This window comes from Salmo salar, chromosome ssa17, assembly GCF_905237065.1.
Source record: "Salmo salar chromosome ssa17, Ssal_v3.1, whole genome shotgun sequence".
NCBI classification, from domain to species: domain Eukaryota; kingdom Metazoa; phylum Chordata; class Actinopteri; order Salmoniformes; family Salmonidae; genus Salmo; species Salmo salar.
In genome coordinates this window covers 58,839,822-58,863,413 of record NC_059458.1, presented here as the reverse complement: position 1 = coordinate 58,863,413, position 23,592 = coordinate 58,839,822, and the positions used below count along the sequence as shown (strand labels likewise).

The window sequence follows — 23,592 nt, the reverse complement described above, 5'->3', positions numbered from 1 at the left end:
ACAACTAACAGTCATTTTTTTTTACCAGTGATACAACTGTTTTTGGAAAGAAAAAGACAACATTGAAATATATCTAAAACCTCATATTTATTTACACCCCCCCCCCGCATTAGGATAATATGTTGTGCATTCGCCAGACACACCATTTACTCCATAGTCAAGTATCGCCATCTAGTGGACGCAGCTGACAAGCTCAATATGAGTTGATTTAATAGAACTGAAACTGGGATGGGAACTGAGCAGCTCAACAGCTGCGGGACAGCTGGATTATCGTCCATCTTCCAATGACCCTTTACTGCTGACCCTTTTCTGGCGTGATAGCCTAGCCCTAGTTTTCCGGGAATTGTCCTATCCAATTATAAACTGATCGACGGGGTATAGTTTCTACAAACACTGGTAGTAAATAGGACGAGCCAGAGTTGGGAGCGTTCAGAATCTGAAAAGACTCGCACTATTTGGGATATTCAACCATAGATAGCTGTCAGAGCAGCTCATAGATCACTGCGCCTGTACATAGCCCACCTGTAATTAGCCCATCCAACTACCTTATTCCCATACTGTTATCTATTTGATTTATTTTGCTCCTTTGCACCCCAGTATCTCTACTTGTACACTCATCTTCTGCACATCTATCACTCCAGTGTTTAATTGCTATATTGTAATTATTTCGCCACTATGGCCTATTTATTGCCTTACCTCCGTTATCCTGCCTCATTTGCACACAGTGTATATAGACTTGTTCTACTGTATTATTGACTGTATGTTTGTTTATTCCATGTGTAACTCTGTGTTGTTGTTGTTTGTGTTGCACTGCTTTGCTTTATCTTGGCCAGGTCGCAGTTGTAAATGAGAACTTGTTCTCAACTAACCTACCTGGTTAAATAAAGGTTACTTTTTTTTTTGTTTAAATGCATTGCGGAAATCCATTTCAGCCTACCCGTGCTTTGCACACCTGTAATACCACTTCACTCCACGGGAGAGCAGCATTGAATCCTTCATTAATTGATCCGATTTATAGTAAAGGGGCGTTACCTTGATGTCTGCGGTAGTGCTGCTGGTGGTAAAATAGAGGTGCACTTATTCTGATAGGTTATCATTGGTGCCTCCACAAGGCTACTTCGACACAGTTATTACAAAACTCCGAAGCAGCAAGATGGACATTAGCTTTAAATGAACCGCAACACCAAAGAAGTTGTGTTTTGGAGTTTGACTTTTAAAGGTAGGTATGCATTTTTTCTATTATGCCTATCCATCATTTGCATATTGACTAATTGCCAGTCTGTAATAGAAGAACATTGTATATTACTAGCTATGCCTATTGATTTTGATTTATTTGGGTATTTTTGATCATTCCACTAGTCTGAAATATAGGCTACTGCATAAATGAAAAGACAATTTCAAGTTTAAATCCTGATTGGCATGCATTTATAACCTTCCCACCCATGCACCAACTTGTCAGAGATATAAGTTTTTATTTTGAAAATACACCAAAGACGTCAAAACGATGTAGGCCTAGAGTCAACGGTAGAGAAAGATGAATGACATGTTGCAACGTAGCCTAATATGCATATGTGTGGAGTAGAGTTAGTTAGGAGGAGTAGCCTACCTTGGACACGTATTTGCTGACATAATTGTTGTGTTTCATGTATTCAGTGCTGCAAGACTTACTGTGTTTCTAAATGTCAGCCAGGAATTAGTTAAGTAGTTGTACTTATCGCCAAATCTCTTGTTGTTTTTACTTGCACCCCGTTGATGTGATCACTCAGTGTTATGACACACACCTCAAGGGTTGAGCTACACTCTTAGAATAAAGGGTTCCAAAAGGTTATTTGGCTGTCCCCATTGCAAAAACATTTTGGGTTCCAGTTAGAACTATTTTGGTTCCAGGTAGAACTCTTTTTCGGTTCCATGTAGAACCCTCTCTGTAAAGGTTCTACATGAAACTCAAAAGGGATCTATCTGGAACTAAAAAGCGTTCTTCCAATGGTTTTCCTATGGGGACAGCTGCAGAACCCTGTTAGGTTCTAGATAGCACCTTGTTGTAATTCCTTTCAAAGGGATTTTGTAAAAACAGAGGTCAATCACTTTGCTCTTATTTTCCCCTTTGGTCTCATAACACTCTACCCACCAGCCACTAGTTAAGTGCCTTGTCGAACCGTCAAATGTTCGAGGACCTCTACAGATGTCACACACATGTGTCCTTGTCAATTACAACAAATGGAAGTTCTTCAAAGACTACACACACACACAAACACACACACACCAACAAACTCTCTCAGTCTCACGTCAGAATTAGACGTTTATCCATGTTTCTCAAACATCACATTTCTAAGTTCTTCCAAACGTCACATTTGTAAGGGTTTAAGGTTAAGTTTAGGCATTCACTCTGAATGGTTGAGGTAAGGGTTATGCATTAACTCTGAATGGTTGAGGTAAGGGTTAGGCATTAACTCTGAATGGTTGAGGTAAGGGTTAGGCATTAACTCTGAATGGTTGAGGTAAGGGTTATGCATTAACTCTGAATGGTTGAGGTAAGGGTTATGCATTAACTCTGAATGGTTGAGGTAAGGGTTAGGCATTAACTCTGAATGGTTGAGGTAAGGGTTATGCATTAACTCTGAATGGTTGAGGTAAGGGTTATGCATTAACTCTGAATGGTTGAGGTAAGGGTTATGCATTAACTCTGAATGGTTGAGGTAAGGGTTATGCATTAACTCTGAATGGTTGAGGTAAGGGTTACGCATTAACTCTGAATGGTTGAGGTAAGGGTTAGGCATTAACTCTGAATGGTTGAGGTAAGGGTTAGGCATTAACTCTGAATGGTTGACGTAAGGGTTAGGCATTAACTCTGAATGGTTGAGGTAAGGGTTAGGCATTAACTCTGAATGGTTGAGGTAAGGGTTATGCATTAACTCTGAATGGTTGAGGTAAGGGTTATGCATTAACTCTGAATGGTTGAGGTAAGGGTTATGCATTAACTCTGAATGGTTGAGGTAAGGGTTACGCATTAACTCTGAATGGTTGAGGTAAGGGTTAGGCATTAACTCTGAATGGTTGACGTAAGGGTTATGCATTAACTCTGAATGGTTGAGGTAAGGGTTATGCATTAACTCTGAATGGTTGAGGTAAGGGTTAGGCATTAACTCTGAATGGTTGAGGTAAGGGTTATGCATTAACTCTGAATGGTTGAGGTAAGGGTTATGCATTAACTCTGAATGGTTGAGGTAAGGGTTACGCATTAACTCTGAATGGTTGAGGTAAGGGTTAGGCATTAACTCTGAATGGTTGAGGTAAGGGTTAGGCATTAACTCTGAATGGTTGAGGTAAGGGTTATGCATTAACTCTGAATGGTTGAGGTAAGGGTTAGGCATTAACTCTGAATGTTTGAGGTAAGGGTTAAGATTTGGGATAGGATTAAAAACAACATTTTAAGAACAACTTCCCATTGCTGGATTCAATCATGCAAACTTTTTCACCAGAGGTAGATGCTTACGCCTATCCACCATCCCTGTCCATGACACCCTAGCCAAACAGACCTGGCTGCACACACACACACACACACACACACACACACACACACACACACACACACACACACACACACACACACACACACACACACACACACACACACACACACACACACACACACACACACACACTCCTCTCTGATGGTGTCGTCTACAGAAGAAGGTTTGATGGGAGGCTCTTTGACCCTCATGAAAGGTCCACTAAAGGTTATTCATATGGCGATCGTCATTGTGCTTGATCTTCAGTTTCTGTGTGCGTGTGCGTGTGTGTGTGTGTGTGTGTGTGTTTGAAGTGGGGAGGTCAGGATGAAAGAGATCGCTAGCCTTTCATGAGGGCTTGTGGGGAGACACGCATACACACACACACACATTACAGTAAATTGAGTTGAGTTGTTGAGGGAAACAGTATTGAAAGAGTTCATCTTGTGTCAAACCTCTATGACCCTTAAGGTGTCCACAGAGCATCATAACCAACACCATGACTATACAGGACATGAAGGGATTGTGTTTACAACAGAAATACTGGGGTTGCTAATCTGATGTAAGAACCTCTGGGTGGAACAAGGACCACTGTTGTTGTTCCAGCATAAAAACATGGGAATTAGGGCCACTTATAACACAGGGAGAGAGAGAGAGAGAGAGAGAGAGAGAGAGAGAGAGAGAGAGAGAGAGAGAGAGATTATTTTGGAACTTGTGAGTGTAATATTTACTGTTCACTTTTTATTGTTTATTTCACTTTTGTTTATCCATTTCACTTGCTTTGGCAATAAAGACCCTTGAATTGAATTGCGAGAGAGAGAGAGAGAGAGAGAGAGAGAGAGAGAGAGAGAGAGAGAATGAGCGGGGCTCTGTTCACAAACACAAACAAACCCCACAGAGCCCCAGGACAGCAACACAATTAGACCCAACCAAATCATGAGAAAACAAAAATATAATTACTTTACACATTGGAAAGAATTAACAAAAAAACAGAGCAAACTAGAATGCTATTTGGCCCTAAACAGAGAGTACACAGTGGCAGAATACCTGACCAATGTGACTGACACAAAGTTAAGGAAGCTTTGACTATGTACAAACTCAGTGAGCATAGCCTTGCTATTGAGAAAGGCTGCCGTAGGCAGACCTGGCTCTCAAGAGAAGACAGGCTATGTGCACACTACCCAGAAAATGAGTTTTAAACTGAGCTGCACTTCCTAACCTCCTGCCAAATATATGACCATATTAGACACATATTTCCCTCAGATTACACAGATCCACAAAGAATTTGAAAACAACCCCGATTTTGATAAACTCCCACATCTACTGGGTGAAATAGCCATCACAGCAGCAAGATGTGTGACCTGTTGCCACAAGAAAAGGGCAACCAGTGAAGAACAAACACCATTGTAAATACAACCCATATTTATGTTGATTTATTTTCCCTTTTGAACTTTAACCATTTGCACATCGTTACAACACTGTATATATACATAATATGACGTTTGTAATGTCTTTATTCTTTTGGAACTTCTGTGAGTGTAATGTTTACTGTTCATTTTTATTGTTTATTTCACTTTTGTATATTATCTACCTCACTTGTTTTGGCAATGTTAACATATGTTTCCCATGCCAATAAAGCCCCTTGAATTTAATTTAATTGAGAGAGAGAGAGAGAGAGAGAGAGAGAGAGAGAGAGGCCCACATGTGTGATTTCACAGAACCAAGCTCAGAGGCAGGAAGTGTTGCTAACGAGTTAGACTACAGGAAGTCCCATCATGTTAACGAGAGCTTTATGTAACATGCAGAGAGGTGGTGGGTGCTATAGAGAGCTGCAAGGAGCTTGGTGGTGCAGACTCACAGTTTGGAAGGTGTGTGTGTGTGTGTGTGTGTGTGTGTGTGTGTGTGTGTGTGTGTGTGTGTGTGTGTGTGCGTGCGTGTGCGTGCGTGTGTGTGTGCGTCAATGCTTGTTAATTATGGAGACTGAGTACTTTATATTGTTGTATGCTATTATAGATGTGTTCCTAATAGTTCCCGAGAACAGAAGAGGTTTGTATCTATCCTGTAGCACAACTGAACTTTGAGTGTATATTGATAGTTGTGTTTTTGCTTATGTACAGTAGCACATGGGGATGTGTGTCACCACTTGCGCCGACTGGTTAGTCAGGAGGGCAGTCACGTGTGCTAGCAAGGCAGAGGTCCTAGGTTGGAGACTCGGTGTGAATCAGGAGGAAGCAGGCAGCGTGACGTCCGTTACATTTAGTTGTTGCTCCGTTGGTCCTTCTGCACAAATCACACCTGTCAACAGAAGTAATGGTGACATCACACACAGCATTTGGCAGTGTGTGTGTGTGTGTGCACGCGTGCGTGCGTGGGTATGGGGGGTTTACAGGAGGTATGTTTGTGGGTGACCCAGGCCCGGGTTGGGCTAACTGCTGGAAGTTCTTCCCTGCGTATTCCCGATCAGAGTTTAGCATTACACATCTATTAATAGGGCCTTCCCAGTCTCCTCTGTGACACTGAGGCTGACACACAGCTCTCTGACAACCTGGCCTCAAATATCACTCTGACACTCAGTCTCTTTCTCCTCCATCAGCACTGCCACCTAGCTAACCACAGACAGCTCACTGGTGTTGGGAGCACCACAGCTTAGAGCTAGCTGGTAGCACCTGAGTTGTGCAGTGACTCATACTCAGGGATTATACTAGACTCCGAGGTGCCTGGGGAACTAAGCTAGCTGAGGTTTACTAGCCCCTGGAGGTATGAGCTGTTTTGGATACCCAGAGAGTGCTGGTTTGTTCGGTCTTTAGTGCTAAATATATGGTTTTTGTTTTAGGTACTAAGAGGGCTGATTAGTTTGTTTGTAATGTAAACGAGGGGTACTGGTTTGTATTTGTTTGCTGTACTATGTACTGGTTTGTATTTGTTTGGTGTACTATGTACTGGTTTGTATTTGTTTGGTGTACTATGTACTGGTTTGTATTTGTTTGGTGTACTATGTACTGATTTGTATTTGTTTGGTGTACTATGTACTGGTTTGTATTTGTTTGGTGTACTATGTACTGGTTTGTATTTGTTTGGTGTACTATGTACTGGTTTGTATTTGTTTGGTGTACTATGTACTGTTCTGGTGGTATTCATTCTAAAGAATTGGTAACTAATGCTGACTTGTGACTTGTCTCTCATCCTCTCTCTGTCTCTCTCTTTCTCTCTCTCTTTTTATCTCTCTCCCTCCCTCTCTCTCTCTCACTCTCTCTCTCCATCCATTTATGTCTCTCTCTCTCTCTCCCTCTCTCTCTCTTGCTCTCTCCCTCTCCCTTTCTCTCTTTTTCTCTCTCTCTCTCCCCCTCTCTCGCTCTCTCTCGCTCTCCCTTTCTCTCTCTCCCTCTCTCTCTCTCTCTCTCTCTCCCTCTCTCTTCCTTTCTCAGGGTGACGGACAGCTCTTATCAGTACCAGAGGAGCGTGGCGTCAAGGGCGGAACTGCCGCTGCGAGCCAAAGTGCCCTCCTCTCTCTCCCTCCCTCCCTCCCTCCCTCCCTCCCTCCCTCCCTCCCTCCCTCCCTCCCTCCCTCGCCAACCCATCTCTCATCTGGAGGAAAAGGCCAGTCATCGCGTGGGGACTGTGCCAGTGAGGGGGGTGACATCAACACAAAGACTACTCTCCCCAAAACAACAATTACACTATCTGCAAAGAGAAGGACTAACTGAAACACAACTCTCCACTGTGAGAATCACTGTTTCCGTGTCGAGGGAGGTTCTCCGAAGGTTTTCTGGAGGTTGTGTGACCATTGAGTTGAGGTTTTTGTCTGGAGGTCAGTGAGTGGTACCTGCAGCCATGTCTCCGTTCCTGCGTATCGGCTTCTCCAGCTTCGAGATGGACCCAGGTCTGGCCTACCATGAAGAGGTGATCAACCCGTACTGTGCTGTCTACATGAAGGAGGCTATAGACACAGGTCAGTTGGAGCGTGTGTGTGTGTGTGTCTGTGTCACAGAGATGTGATGGGGAAACATGGGAACCTCTACCATTTTCTGTAGGACTGTTGTCTCACATGGGCTGCAAGTGAGGGAAGAAGTTGTGCCTAGTGAGTATATCCCTGTTACTTCATCTACAGTGTCTATGCATTAAAGAGGGCAGATACATTTATAAACAGGCATTTAATAGAACAGACCATTCTTCTCCAGGAGTTCCATTAGTGTAAATGGGCTTATGATTCATGTCAGTATTACTTCTAAATAGCAGTACTTCAGAGTGCTAATGGACAGTTCTGTTTCCTTGCTGACTATATTTAACCATTGGTAAAGATGACAGTTACAGGGCTATAAACAGAGAGAGACGTGGGGAGGAAAGAGGAGAAATCTACGTAGTTTTTTCCCATTTCTTTCTCACTTCAACCACAGAGCTATTCTGGTAGCTGGACAGAGATAGAGTAGTGTGTATGTGTGTGTGTGTGTGTGCGGGATGTGCGTCGGTGTGTTAGTTCACAGGAAGACCTGTGCTACTCAGTTTCATTTCAGGTCAGTTTGTACTGCAGTTTGTACTGCTTTTTGGTCAGATTGTACTGCTTTTTGGTCAGTTTATACTGCAGTTTGTACTGCTTTTTGGTCAGTTTGTACTGCAGTTTGTTCTGCTTTTTGGTCAGTTTATACTGCAGTTTGTACTGTTTTTTGGTCAGTTTGTACTGCAGTTTGTTCTGCTTTTTGGTCAGTTTATACTGCAGTTTGTACTGTTTTTTGGTCAGTTTGTACTGCAGTTTGTTCTGCTTTTTGGTCAGTTTATACTGCAGTTTGTAGTGCAGTTTGTACTGTTTTTTTGTCAGTTTGTACTGCAGTTTGTACTGCTTTTTGGTCAGTTTGTACTGCAGTTTGTACTGCTTTTTGCAATGACATCAAAAGGCCCAGATGATAGTAAATATCAGTACAGTGTGAGGTTTAGCACCAATATTCCACTGTTGGTTTAGCTAGCCTACAAGCAGCTGCAAACTGACTGCATTTCGTTGTGCCAATAGAGCGCTTGGAAATTGAACGGAACACCTTACTGAGGAGGAGTGTTTAGGGTCTGGAGTCAGAGTAGTATAAGGGAGTCCTTACTACAAAGCTGTGACTGGCTCAGACTCGTTTCTTAACTCCACTGTGGCTAAAGCACCTAACAGAAAAATGAAAGCAACACCTCCGTCAAATGTCACTTAACCACTACAAAGAGAAAAACAAAGGAACTGATCGTGACTTGGGCTGACAAAAGCCTACTCAGAGCTGTGTGGGACTTCTAAAGCAAAACGTATCGCCCTCTCATGCCAAAGGCGGGTTGGAAACATGATGAAAAATATGAGACGTCTGTCTGGGGAGAATAGGACAGTTTTTCCCTGTCAGAGGGAAATGATTTTCAGTATAGACAACAGCTGGTTACGTTGTCTCTGTCCAGAGCAGACAGTCTATGGACCACTGATAGAGATATACGTATCATTCTATGGCAGGAACTTGTCAAATGGCGGAATGAAAATACTGTGAAGTGGAAGTTATGCTATAGGTGTACATCACAGGAGGCTGCTGAGGGGAGGACGGCTCATAATAATGTCCGGAACGGAGCAAATGGAATGGCATCAAACACCTGGAAACCAGCCATTACCACCAGCCTGTCCTCCCAAATGAAGATGCCACCAACCTCCTGTGGTACAGACAGACCACTCTTTGCTCCTGGTCAGATCACATGTCAGGAAGAATGTAGGACCAATGACAGATGGACTAATGTTAAGATTGTTGATTGTTTCTACCTGTCTTTCTCCCCCTTTACATACACACCCTTACCCCTCCAGAGAAGGGCCAGGTGTACAAGCAGAAGAAGCCCACCATGTACCCTCCCTGGAGCAGCACGTTTGACGCCCATGTCCACCAGGGCCGTGTCATGCACGTGGTGGTGAAGGATAAAACCGCTGAGCTAAAGTCTGAGGCCGTGGTGCAGCTGGACACCCTGGCCTCACGCTGCAAAAAGGAGAATGGCAAGCTGGAGATCTGGGTAAGACAACAGGAAGGGAGGGAGGGGGTGGGAAGGAGGGGGAGGGAGGGAAGAGAGGGAGGAAGGGGTTCCACTGGCTTAGGGTTGGAGCGAGGGGAATGTGTCGTGTCCACATAATTTGATATGGGGATATATCTGTCTCATTCTCTCTCTCTCTCTCTCTCTCTCTCTCTCTCTGTCTCTGTCTCTATCTCTCTCTCTATCTCTCTCTCTATCTCTCTCTCTCTCCATGTCTGTCTCTCTGTTTCTCTCTCTCTGTATCTCTCTCTCTCTGTGTATCTCTTGCTCTCTATCTATCAAATTCTCTATCTCTCTCTCCATCTTTCTTCCTCTCTCTCTCTCTCTCTATCTCTCCCCCCCTCTCTCTCTATATATATCTCTGTCTCTATCTCTGTTTGTCTCAGGTGGAGCTGAAGCCACAGGGTCGTCTACTCATGGAGGCCAGATACTACTTGGAGAAGAGTGGTGAGGGTTCAGAACCATTGTAGACTTCATAATGTCTGTGTATGTCTGTTCCTGTGTGGTTATAACCATTCCAGAAGCCCATCTATTCCCAATAGTTTCTGTCAGTGTCCTCTCTTATTGGGGTCTTATTAACACACTCTGAAGGGTTATAAAGTCATATTGTAACAGGCGTGAGGAAACCTCTCATATGTCTATCTATATATAAAGTCTCACCACTACTCATAATCAGCACTCACAACAGGTGGTCCAATGATTGTCCAGTACTAATCATCTGATCATTTAGCCCTTTCAATTACATTGCTCACAAATAGAAAGATATTCACCTTTACTCTTTCTCTCCTTCTCTATCTCTCTGTCGTTGCAAACACACACACACACACACACACACACACACACACACACACACACACACACACACACACACACACACACACATTTGACAGACTGTCGTTGATCATGGAGGGCGTGTTAAATTTGCAGCTGTCAGTGTCTAGTGAATACATGCTTGTGGGGCTGTAGGACAGGAAGTCAGCCAAAGGCCTTCTTCCTCTCTCCCACACACACACACACACACACACACACACACACACACACACACACACACACACACACACACACACACACACACACACACACACACACACACACACACACACACACACAGTCACTCACTCGGACACAGACTGGCAGAAGGACATTCCTATCATGCGTTCACGGAGGAGCGTGCAAATATGACTAGCATGTCTCTCTCTCTCTCTTCCTCTGTCTTTTAACTGTGAAAAGACTATGCGCTGTACATAACTTTCATGTGTGTGCGCCTGTTTCCCAGAAACCGCAGGTGAGGGTGAGGGAGATGGATTTGGAGAGAGAGACAGGGATCCGGGAGTCTTTGCCCTCCACGCACGACGCGGAGCCATCAAACAGGCCAAGATCCATGAGGTCAAATGTCATGAGTTCAGCGCCACTTTCTTCCCCCAGCCCACCTTCTGCTCCGTCTGTAAAGAGTTTGTCTGGTATGTCCACTGAGCCAAAACACTATACACTGACTATACCAAACATTAGGAACACCTTCCTAATATTGAGTTGCCCTTTTACCCTCAGAACAGCCTCAATCCATTGGGCATGGACTCTACAAGGTGTTTAAAGTGTTCCACAGGGATGCTGGCCCATGTTGACTCCAATGCTTCCCACAGTTGTGTCAAGTTGACTGGATGTCCTTTGGGTGGTAGACCATTCTGATTCACACGGGAAACTGTTGAGCATGAAAAACCCAGCAGCATCGCAGTTCTTGACACAAACCGGTGCGCCTGGCACCTACTACCACACCACATTTTTGTCTTGCCCATTCACCCTCTGAATGGCACATACACAATCCCTGTCTCAATTGTCTCAAGGCTTAAAAGTCCTTCTTTAGCCTGTCTCCTCCCCTTCATCTAGGCAGATTTAACAGTTGACATCAATAAGGGATCATAGCTTTCACCTGGATTCACCCAGTTAGTCTATACACTACATGACCAAAAGTTTGTGGACACCTGCTCGTCAAACATCTCATTCCAAAATCATGGGCATTAATATGGAGTTGGTCCCCCCTTTGATGCTATAACAGCCTCCACTCTTCTGCGAAGGCTTTCCACTAGATGTTGGAACATTTCTGCAGGGACTTGCTTCCATTCAGCCACAAGAGCATTAGTGAGGTCGGGCACTGATGTTGGGCGATTAGGCCTGGCTCGCGGTCTCCTTTCGAATTCATCCCAAAGGTGTTCGATGGGGTTGAGATCAGGGCTCTGTGTAGGCCAGTCAAGTTCTTCCACACCGATCTCGACAAACCATTTCTGTATGGACCTCGCTTTGTGCACGGGGGCATTGTCATTCTGAAACAGGAAAGGGCCTTCCCCAAACTGCTACCACAAAGTTGGAAGCACAGAACTGTCTAAAATATAATTGTCTGCTGTAGTGTTAAGATTTCCCTTCACTGGAACTAAGGGGCCTAGCCAGAACCATGAAAAACAGCTCCAGACCATTATTCCTCCTCCACCAAACTTTACAGTTGGCACTATGCATTGGGGCAGGTACCGTTCTGGCATCCGTCTAACCCAGATTTGTCTGTCAGACTGCCAGATGGTGAAGCGTGATTCATCATTCCAGAGAACATGTTTCCACTGCTCCAGAGTCCAATGGCAGAGACATTTACACCACTCCAGCCGACGCTTGGCATTACGCATGGTGATCGCTTGTGTGAGGCTGCTCAGCCATGGAAACCCATTTCATGAAGCTCCCGACAAACAGTTTGACGCCCATGTCCACCAGGGCCGTGTCATGCACGTGGTGGTGAAGGATAAAACCGCTGAGCTAAAGTCTGCAAAAAGGAGAACAGCAAGCTGGAGATCTGGGTAAGCTGGAGAACCGGGTTTCCATGTGCTGACGTTGCTTCCAGAGGCAGTTTGGAAGTCGGTAGTCAGTGTTGCAACCGAGGACAGACAATTTGTACACGCTACACGCTTCAGCACTCTGCGGCCCCGTTCTGTGAGCTTGTGTGGCCTACCACTTTGCAGCTGAGCCATTGTTGCTTCTAGACGTTTCCACTTCACAAAAACAGCACTTACAGTTGACCGGGACAGCTCTAGCAGGGCAGACATTTGACGAACTGACTTGTTGGAAAGATGGCATCATATGACGGTGCCACGTTGAAAGTCACTGTGCGCTTCAGTAAGGCCATTCTACTGCCAATGTTTGTCTATAGAGATTGCATGGTTGTGTGCTCGATTTTATACACTGGTCAGCAAAGGGTGTGGCTGAAATTGGCGAATCCACTAATTTGAAGGGGTGTCCACATACTTTTGTATATATAGTGTGTCATGGAAAGAGCAGGTGTTCTTAATATTTTGTATACTCAGTGTACGAGCTCTATAAGTGCCCCTTCTTTCTGTACAGTATGTATATCACAACCTAACTTTATTTAAAACCTAGTCAATTGGAGTGCAAATACTGTATCCTAATGACATCGTTCACATAGATTATTTTCATTGTCACTCTGAAACAAACACTACAGTATTTCTATTTATACACTGCTCAAAAAAATTAAGGGAACACTTAAACAACACAATGTAACTCCAAGTCAATCACACTTCTGTGAAATCAAACTGTCCACTTAGGAAGCAACACTGATTGACAATAAATGTAACATGCTGTTGTGCAAATGGAATAGACAACAGGTGGAAATTATAGGCAATTAGCAAGACACCCCCAATAAAGGAGTGGTTCTGCAGGTGGGGACCACAGACCACCTCTCAGATCCTATGCTTCCTGGCTGATGTATTGGTCACTTTTGAATGCTGACGGTGCTTTCAATCTAGTGGTAGCATGACACGGAGTCTACAACCCACACAAGTGGCTCAGGTAGTGCAGTTCATCCAGGATGGCACATCAATGCGAGCTGTGGCAAGAAGGTTTGCTGTGTCTGTCAGCGTAGTGTCCAGAGCATGGAGATGCTACCAGGAGACAGGCCAGTACATCAGGAGACGTGGAGGAGGCCGTAGGAGGGCAACAACCCAGCAGCAGGATCGCTACCTCCGCCTTTATGCAAGGAGGAGCAGGAGAAGCACTGCCAGAGCCCTGCAAAATGACCTCCAGCAGGCCACAAATGTGCATGTGTCTGCTCAAACGGTCAGAAACAGACTCCATGAGGGTGGTATGAGGGCCCGACGTCCACAGGTGGGGGTTGTGCTTACAGCCCAACACTGTGCAGGACGTTTGGCATTTGCCAGAGAACACCAAGATTGGCAAATTCGCCACTGGCGCCCTGTGCTCTTCACAGATGAAAGCAGGTTCACACTGAGCACGTGACAGACGTGACAGAGTCTGGAGACGCCGTGGAGAACGTTCTGCTGCCTGCAACATCCTCCAGCATGACCGGTTTGGCGGTGGGTCAGTCATGGTGTAGGGTGGCATTTCTTTGGGGGGCCGCACAGCCCTCCATGTGCTCGCCAGAGGTAGCCTGACTGCCATTAGGTACCGAGATGAGATCCTCAGACCCCTTGTGAGAACATATGCTGGTGCGGTTGGCCCTGGGTTCCTCCTAATGCAAGACAATGCTAGACCTCATGTGGCTGGAGTGTGTCAGCAGTTCCTGCAAGAGGAAGGCATTGATGCTATGGACTGGCCCGCCCGTTCCCCAGACCTGAATCCAATTGAGCACATCTGGGACATCATGTCTCGCTCCATCCACCAATGCCACGTTGCACCACAGACTGTCCAGGAGTTGGCGGATGCTTTAGTCCAGGTCTGGGAGGAGATCCCTCAGGAGACCATCCGCCACCTCATCAGGAGCATGCCCAGGCGTTGTAGGGAGGTCATACAGGCACGTGGAGGCCACACACACTACTGAGCCTCATTTTGACTTGTTTTAAGGACATTACATCAAAGTTGGATCAGCCTGTAGTGTGGTTTTCCACTTTAATTTTGAGTGTGACTCCAAATCCAGACCTCCATGGGTTGATAAATTGGATTTCCATTGATTATTTTTGTGTGATTTTGTTGTCAGCACATTCAAAAAATTCATTCAAAAAATTATTTAATAAGATTATTTATTTCATTCAGATCTAGGACGTGTTGTTTAAGTATTCCCTTTATTTTTTTGAGCAGTATACATCACCCACATCATCCACATCATCCAGTGTTTGTTTCCTGGTCCCTGTTAATGTTATGTTTCTTTTCCCCACAGGGGTCTGAATAAGCAGGGTTATCAGTGTCGACGTGAGTATCTCTGCTCTCTCTCTCTCTCTCTCTCTCTCCCCTCATCTTCTACCTATTCCATGTTCTATCCCTACACTCCTCCATCCTCTCTCCTGTCTACACTCTCATCCCCCATCCTTGGTCTTTCAGAGTGCAACGCAGCCATCCACAAGAAATGCATTGACAAAATCATCGCCAAGTGCACTGGGTCGGCCATCAACAGCAAAGAGACCATGGTAGGCCTGTACATTGTAGTCCATTTCTATACAACGATGACAGTAAGTGATCTTGAGCATTTTAGAGTATCTTGGATTTGTCATTATATTTAGTTGCTTGAGTTCCAATAATAGTGGCAGTAAACGGTGATGTGTCCACTTTGTCTTGGTGTTTGTGACATGAGGAACCTCAATTAAGACAACTGGAGGTCCCATTAGATTGCATGCAGACAGACTGACATACAGTGTATCTGGGCTTCTGGTGACTGTGGTTTAGCCTAGTGGTAACACACTTGTTAATTGTCGGTTAAAGTCAACCACATACACAGTGACTGTAACTTATTCTCTCTCACAATACACACTGACTAACTCACTCTCTCTCACAGTACACACTGACTAACTCACTCTCTCTCACAGTACACACTGACTAACTCACTCTCTCTCACAGTACACACTGACTAACTCACTCTCTCTCACAGTACACACTGAGACAGTGGGTTGGTTCTTGGAAGCAGACAGCTCTGTGGTTACTGTACTCACTGTTTACCAGTACTCACCGATCCTAGACAGAGAAAAAAATTACAGTTTTATCCCAGGGATTTTACTTCCCTAAAACGTCCAAAGTAGTTGTTGCCTACTTCCTGTGTCATATTTCCATGGCAACAAAGGGTTGTAGTGCGGCGTGTTCAGGTGACCGAGTGTGTTTGCTGTGTGTTGCAGATCCACAAGGAGCGCTTTAAGATCGACATGCCCCACAGGTTTAAGGTGTACAACTACAAGAGCCCCACATTCTGTGAACACTGTGGCACGCTGCTGTGGGGACTGGCCAAGCAGGGACTCAAGTGTGAGGGTGAGAGGACAGTCCACAGGAGGCTGCTGAGGGGAGGGCGGCTCATAATAATGGCTGGAGCGGAGCAAATGGAATGGCATCAAACACATGGAATCTATGTGTTTGATGTATTTGATACCATTCCACCAATTCCACTTACCACAAGTCCGTGCTCCCCAATTAAGGTGCCACCAACCTCCTGTGGAAGAGACCCTGATCACATCATAACATCACATCACTATCATTACACAATCACATCATACCATTACCAACTCAAATCATAACAGTACCCTATCAAACCATTATATTGTACCATACCTTTTCACATGATTCCCTATTTCACCGTTACAGGATCCCAAATATCCAAATGTATTGATTTCATCGTCCCATTCCATCTGTGTCTGTATACTGTGTAACCATGTGTGTTGCCCGTGCAGAGTGCGGTATGAACGTTCATCACAAGTGCCAGAAAAAGGTGGCCAACCTGTGTGGAGTCAACCAGAAACTGATGGCTGAAGCCCTGGCCACGATCGAAACTAAACAGCAGGTCAGAGTTCAGGGGTCGAGGGGTTAGGAACAGTGATGCCAATTTAGCAATTTTGTTGCTAGATTTAACAACTTTTCAGACTACCCTGGCAACTTTCTTTTCAAACAGCACCTAGCAACAAATTTAGCTACTTTTAAAAATGTATTTGGAACTTTTAGCAACTTTTGAAAAGTGACTCAAATGCTAAAACGCACGCATTTTCTCTCTAAATGACACAAAATGATTTTCTCTGTCACACACTCAGTCACAACACACGTGCCTGGCTGCAAAAGTGCATTGTGAGTGACGTCAGCAGCAGGTGCTCAGCTCGTGCACAGGCAGCAGCAGGCCAGCAGCAATTTCAGAAAATTGCAAATCATTGTTAGCTGACTACAGCGGCAGTAGTACGGGTTCGACGAGCCAAACCCAATGAATATAGTTGGTTATGAATGTTTGATCTTGAACAAACTTACAACGTCAATCAACATGTCTCAATCAAAATTGTACAGGCAGAAGTACAGAAAAGAGTGGGAGTCTGTACCTGAACAAATGTCAAATCATATTTTTTTGCAGAGATGGCCAGTCAATTTGAGTAACGTTATTGTGTATTCTACGTAATGACGCAGTTTTACGTTATCACGCAACGACATCACAACGTCATTTAGCAACTTTTAGCAACAAATCAACCTGCCTCTAGCAACTTACCCTGAAAATTAGTTGGCAACACTGGTTAGGAAGTCAGTGCTGTCCGACAGATCCACAATACCTCCAAAGTGCTTTTCATAAAAAAATATAACAAAAAATGTATGTTGATTGTAAGTAAGGAATCTATCCCTTCCCGTTATACAGATACTGTAGCATTGTGTTATGTTATTAATTGTTATGTGTCTATGCATTTTCCTATAGGCCAGGGGCTCCAGAGAGAGTGAGATCTATAGTCGAGGCGGGCCGGTGGGTGTGGGCCAGGCAGGGGTTGTGCGGGAACCTTCAGGTTTAGTGGCAGGTCTCCCCCTGACAGCAGCCACCGCTGGGCGAAAAGGTTAGGAGGCCACACATGGTCAACCTGGTCATTCATGCATCTGTGAGGACTTTGTAGTCAACTTGAGATTTAATAGGACTAAATGACTATCTCCCCTTCTCCACCTCTTCCCCCACCCCTCTCCAGAGCAGCAGGGTATATCGTGGGACACCCCAGCGGAGGGGGTAATGCCTGCCCCTGTGATGGAGGAGCCTGAGATGCTGTACGCCGTGCCCAGAAAAGAACACTTTCACAAGTTCACCCTCGACAACTTCATCCTGCACAAGATGCTTGGCAAAGGCAGCTTCGGCAAGGTACCAGAGAGAGAGAGAGAGAGAGAGAAACCACTCCAGCTAGTGAGCCCCTAGATTCACTGGGGATATACCTTTTCTATCTGGGCTTAAGACATATCACCATAAACTGAGACATGGGTCTAGTGCTTCTATAACATACAGGGAGTTTACATTGACATTTAGATTTTAGTCATTTAGCAGATGCTCTTATGCAGAGCGAGTGCACACATTTTCATAATTTTTTACATACTGGTCCCTCGTGGGAATTGAACTCACAACCAGTTTCTCAGTTCATTGATAACTAGGACATGTATCAAGCCCAAGTCTTGTCTCAGTTTATGGTGATATGTCTTACTCTAGCTGATGGAAACCGTGCAGATAAAGTGTACGTTATTTATAGAGATTGCATTGTGAACAAACATATACAGAGTGTACAAAACATTAGGGTTCAATCAGGATTTTTAAGCCTTGATACAATTGAGACATGGATTGTGTATGTGTGCCATTCAGAGGGTGAACGGGCAAGAAAAACGATTAAAGTGCCTCTGAACGGGGTATGGTAGTAGGTGCCAGGCGCACCGGTTTGAGTGTGTCAAGAACTGCAACGCTGCTGGGTTTTTCACGCTCAACATTTTCCCATGTGTATCAAGAATGGTCCACCACCCAAAGGGCATCCAGTCAACTTGACACAACTGTGGAAAGCATTGGAGTCAACATGGGCCAGCATCCCTGTGGAACGCTTTCGACACGTTGTAGAGTTCAGGCCCCGATGTATTGAGGCTGTTCTGAGGGCAAAAAGTGGTGCAACTCAATATTAGGAAGGTGTTCCTAATGTTTGTTCTGTTATTATACTCAAGCCTGTGAGCCTGGGTCAGCATGACCTAAGCAGAAGTTTCTAGCAAGGGGAGAGGGCGTGCTTGCCATCTGCGTATTGTGATATAAGGAAGAGAGCCTACCCATGAGGAGTAAGATAACCTTAATTCAAATATAATGTTGGTGTTGTGATGATTATGTTTGGACCTGTAAACATGTTGGTCAGAATGTTCCAGAACCAGAATGTACTAGAACTTCGCTAGAATGGACGTCAATGGGGGAGTGTCCCGGAGACTGATTGGACTGCCTGAGTGTTACCGATAATGTTTAGTCATAGTTAGGGTTACAAAAGGAGGGTACGTTACCGATAGCTTTCTAAGTTTACCAGTAAACTACCAGAATTTTGGAAACTTTCAGGATTTTATGAAATGTTCATAACATGTAAAGTGTATAAAATAATAAATTAAGATGATTTGAATAAACAAACTAGAATGACAAAGCTTTAAAACATGATCATAAATATAACCCAGCAACTTAGTGAATACCATTGGTGTTGATTATGAGTGTATCAGCGTAATATATCCTTTACATTTTTACGCACTTTTATTTATTTTACTCTGTCAATATGTTTTTATTGCAAATGTTTTTATTACACCAAACTGATGGCAGCTGTGAAAAAAGTCAATAGTTGGAAGAGTTGCAGAGTTAATTGGAAATGATGTCATTATTGTTTAGATGCTTTTTTCATGAATCAGGCTGTTTTCTCGTGAATCATACTGTCTATCCACTAGAAACTCACGGACAATATGGACACAGATATAAAGATAAAGAAAAAATAAATATTGTGAGTGAAAACATTTTATAATAATTATTCTGGTATAAATTATTGAAGTTACCATAGATTGCCATAGATTACCTGTTAATTACCAGGAAATTACCGGTAGTTTTTCAACGCTAGTATTAGTGATGTTATGAAACCAAAAAATATAAAAGTGTGACTTGTGTTGCCTAGTCTTTGAACATGTTCTAGCCATGCTCTGTGTTCCTGGATCCAGTGTACTAAAGAGACTTCTTGATTGTACTTAAAAGTTGCCTGACTGATCCTTCACCTCCATTTGACAAGCCCTGAATAGCTAAAGACAGTGATTTCCTACATGTACGTATCATCTGTGTGTTGCTAGGTGTTTTTGGCTGAGCTGAAGAGCAGTAGACAGTTCTTTGCGGTGAAGGCTCTGAAGAAGGACGTGGTTCTGATGGATGATGATGTGGAGTGTACCATGGTGGAGAGGAGAGTCCTCTCCCTGGCCTGGGAACACCCCTTCCTCACACACCTCCACTGCACCTTCCAGACCACGGTAACACACACACACACACACACACACACACACACACACACACACACACACACACACACACACACACACACACACACACACACACACACACACACACACACACACAAACCACAGGTTTTGATGTGACTGTGTTGTGTGTGTGATAGGAGAACCTGTTCTTTGTGATGGAGTATCTGAACGGAGGTGACCTCATGTTCCACATCCAGAACTGTCACAAGTTTGACGTGCAGAGATCGACGTAAGTTAACCCGTACACACAACCAGGCTATGTCTACCAGACACACACACACACACACACACACACACAAACATCCTCCATTCTCTCCACCTATCCCTCTCTCCTCACATCCCCTCTCTCCTCCCTCTGGCTGTAGGTTCTATGCTGCTGAGATTATCTGCGGGCTCCAGTTCCTCCACTCCAAAGGCATTGTCTATAGGGATCTGAAGCTGGACAACGTGTTGTTAGACTCAGAAGGCCATATAAAGATAGCAGACTTTGGGATGTGTAAGGAGAACATGGAGGGAGAAACACGGACCTGCACCTTTTGTGGAACACCTGATTACATCGCCCCAGAGGTGACTGCATGTTCACCATCACTATAGGAATCTACACTCTTACTATCAGCATTGCAACCCTTAAAAGGTGTATAACCAATGGAAATGTTCCCTTAGGGAACTAATGTTTCTCACACTCAATTCTGATCTCATTGATTTGTATCATTAATGAATTACATACCATCTCCGTCTAATATATTGGTTTTAGATAAACATCATGAAGTGATGATGATGATGAAGAGATGTCATGTTGAACTGAACTGAACGGTCATGGTTTTTTAGATTCTGCTGGGGCAGAAGTACGGCAGCTCAGTGGACTGGTGGTCGTTCGGGGTCTTGCTGTACGAGATGCTGACTGGCCAGTCTCCATTCCATGGTCGCGATGAGGAGGAACTGTTCCAGTCCATCAGGACAGATGACCCCTGTTACCCCCACTGGCTGGCCAAGGACGCACGAGACATCCTCATCAAGGTCTCACTCACTGCAATGCCATGACGAATGAACTACGGCAACGTTGTCCTCTATGCACCAGACTACATACATCAACATGAATGATTGACGGTTGGGATGGATGTGACCTGTACTGTATGTGTCTGCGTGTGATTGGTTACCTTTCATGAGGGTGTTCTTGAACTTGGCGTCCTCTGTCCTGATGTGTGTGTGTGTGTGTGTGTGTGTGTGTGTGTGTGTGTGTGTGTGTGTGTGTGTGTGTGTGTGTGTGTGTGTGTGTGTGTGTGTGTGTGTGTGTGTATATATATATGGTATGTTTGTTTTACAGCTGTTTGTGAGGGAGCCAGAGAGGAGGCTGGGTGTGAAGGGGAACATCCGTCAACACTCCTTCTTCAAAGACACAGACTGGAACGCTCTGGAGAAACGAGAGGTGGCGCCACCCTTCAGGCCAACTGTGGTACGTCCATCCTCAGGCTGCGAGTGTGTTTGTTTGTTTACGTCTGCATTTGTATGCATGTGTGTGTGTGCTCGCTGGGTGTGTGTGTGTGTGTGTGCGTTGTAACCTCTCCCCTCTCTCCTGTCCATGCAGAAATCCCCCAGTGACGTCAGTAACTTTGACAAGGAGTTTATCAATGAGAAACCCAGGTTGTCATGTGCAGATCGTACCCTCATGAACAGTGTGGACCAAACCATGTTTAACAACTTCTCCTTCGTCAACCCAGCTATGGGCCACATCAAAAGCCCCTGACCTGCGATAACCTTACAGCAACCTACCAGCAACATATTCACAATACATCAACAACCAACCCACTGTACCAGCAACATATTCACAACCCATCTGTAACCTTCGGACAACCTATTCGCAACACATCAATTACTCATTATGACAACACATCACAGACAGGAGTCAAGGACACTTACCTAACAGATCAATAACGTATCCACAACCAGTCAATAACGTATCCACAACCAGTCAATAACATCTCACCTCAGCTCTTTTACACAGCCAAGGTGTACAGCCAAGGTGTACAGCAGTGGAGGCTGATAAGGGGAGGACGGCTCATAATAATGGCTGGAACATAGAAAATGGAATGGCATCAAACACGTGGAAACCATGTGTTTGATGTATATGATACCATTCCACTGATTCCGCTCCAGTCATTACCATGAGCCAGTCCTCCCCAATTAAGGTGCCACCAACCTCCTGTGGTGAACAGACTACTTTAGGAGTCACTACCCGATTGCCCAGATTGTGTGGAATACTGAGAATGTTGTATTGTACTCATAACCTGTTATTCAGTAGTGTCTGTTTTAGCCCTGCACATAAGTGTCTGTTCAATCTACTTTAACCATTTCCTGGGACATTTTATATTTAATTCTGAAAGTGTATCAGTAGTTTTATTAAAAAGAGCCACGGTTAGGCGGTTAATATATTAAAATGTGTTGTTTTGCCATTGCTATTGCTCAGATCCAGGTAGATTGCCACACTATCGGACGGTGGAGTGGTTGGTTTCAGTGTACATGGATATATGAATAGTTTATGTTTACATGATACTGTGTTTTATAATGGTCCTTCAGAGGCTTGTGATCGCTGTGACTAAGTTATTATACAATCTAATGACATAGATGATGCCTAGATTCAGCAGTAATTGTTTGTTTTTATTCTGTACATTAAAATCAGATTTTTGTAAATACATGTCCCATTGCGTATTTGCATTCAAGCATGAGTTTGTGTCACAGAGTGCGAGAATGAGAATTTAGTTGAAATACTAAAACCGCTGTCTTCCTGCCTCTCTCTCTCTCTCTCTCCCACTCTTTCCTTCCTGTGCCTCGCCCTCTCAGAGACTAGACTGACAAACTGGTCAAAGTTACTATTGCTCTTTCTGTCTGCAGTTGGTGTTACATTGTGATATAATGTATTATCATCTCACCAGCTATAAAGGTAATTTATGATTCATCTGTGATTAGATACTGTACTTCCTTGATCGATAGATACAACAGTTCTGTGCATTCACAGGGCAGATCAATAGCAGTGCCTTTTCTCTCCAGTGGGGGGCAGCATGGGGGTAGACTGGCATTCACTCACCCACCTGTAGCCTACTGTCTATGCATCTATGGCTCTATCCTTCCCCCCTCCCTCCCTAATGTTTGTTCCTTTTTCCGACAAATCTCTCTCTGCCTCACCCTGCTGCCCCACCATCCCTCTCCTCCTAGCGCTGTGGTACCCTGGGACAGACAGACTAATCTGAGAGAGAGCGATCCGTCACTGACCCATAATCCACTTATACATAGCAGCAAACTACTTCCTGCCACTGGCCCAGGTACAGTCACCACCATGTCACACCAACAAGGGTAGCGATGGGGATGGCAAGCATTTTAATGTAGAGCTCCAAGGTACTATCACCTTTCAGGTAAGACCCAAATGCAGACTGTGTTGAAGTAACAAGTTTATTACAGCAACAGGGGCAGGCAAACGACAGATCAAGGCAGGCTGGGGTCGATAATCCAGAGTAGTGGGGCAAAGGTACAAGACGGCAGGCAGGGTCAGGGTCAGGCAGAGGTCGGTAATCCAGAGTAGTGGGGCAAAAGTACAGGATGTCAGCAGGCTCAGGGCTGGCAGAAAAGGTCAAAACTGGGAAAACAGGAAGAATCGATAGACAGGAACAGAGGGAAAACCGCTGGTAGACTTGACGAAACAAAACAAACTGGCAACAGACAAACAGAGAACACAGGTATACGTACCCAGGGGATAATGGGGAAAATGGGCGACACCTGGAGGGGGGTGGAGACAAGCACAAGGACAGGTGAAACAGATCAGGGCGTGACA

The 23,592-nt window shown here is 44.6% G+C and overlaps 1 protein-coding gene across 3 annotated transcripts; it reads left to right on the top strand.

The window, feature by feature from the left end:
• The first annotated feature begins 1,084 nt into the window (after positions 1-1,084).
• Positions 1,085-22,457, top strand: LOC106576193 (protein kinase C theta type). 3 transcript variants are annotated; one of them, XM_014153184.2, is made up of 17 exons: positions 1,085-1,219; positions 6,935-7,458; positions 9,316-9,515; positions 9,920-9,980; positions 10,810-10,993; positions 14,701-14,732; positions 14,862-14,947; positions 15,647-15,776; positions 16,193-16,302; positions 17,188-17,320; positions 17,447-17,613; positions 19,587-19,760; positions 19,907-19,998; positions 20,135-20,336; positions 20,598-20,786; positions 21,094-21,222; positions 21,355-22,457. In XM_014153184.2, exons 2-17 carry the CDS (start codon positions 7,341-7,343, stop codon positions 21,511-21,513), a joined length of 2,166 nt encoding a protein of 721 aa, XP_014008659.1. In that variant the 5' UTR covers positions 1,085-1,219; positions 6,935-7,340; the 3' UTR covers positions 21,514-22,457. The 3 variants fall into 3 exon arrangements, with proteins under 3 accessions (XP_014008659.1, XP_045555791.1, XP_045555792.1); XM_045699835.1 differs by having other exon boundaries at positions 14,701-14,947; XM_045699836.1 differs by lacking the exon at positions 1,085-1,219 and adding an exon at positions 6,083-6,266 and having other exon boundaries at positions 14,701-14,947.
• Positions 22,458-23,592: the final 1,135 nt, after the last annotated feature.

Bases quoted from the DNA above. Each gene is read 5' to 3' on its own strand.
- LOC106576193 (XM_045699835.1), top strand. From the start codon at position 7,341: ATGTCTCCGTTCCTGCGTATCGGCTTCTCCAGCTTCGAGATGGACCCA. The intron at 20,787-21,093 runs GTCTCACTCACT...TTTGTTTTACAG, and splicing joins CACGAGACATCCTCATCAAG to CTGTTTGTGAGGGAGCCAGA. The intron at 21,223-21,354 runs GTACGTCCATCC...CTGTCCATGCAG, and splicing joins CACCCTTCAGGCCAACTGTG to AAATCCCCCAGTGACGTCAG.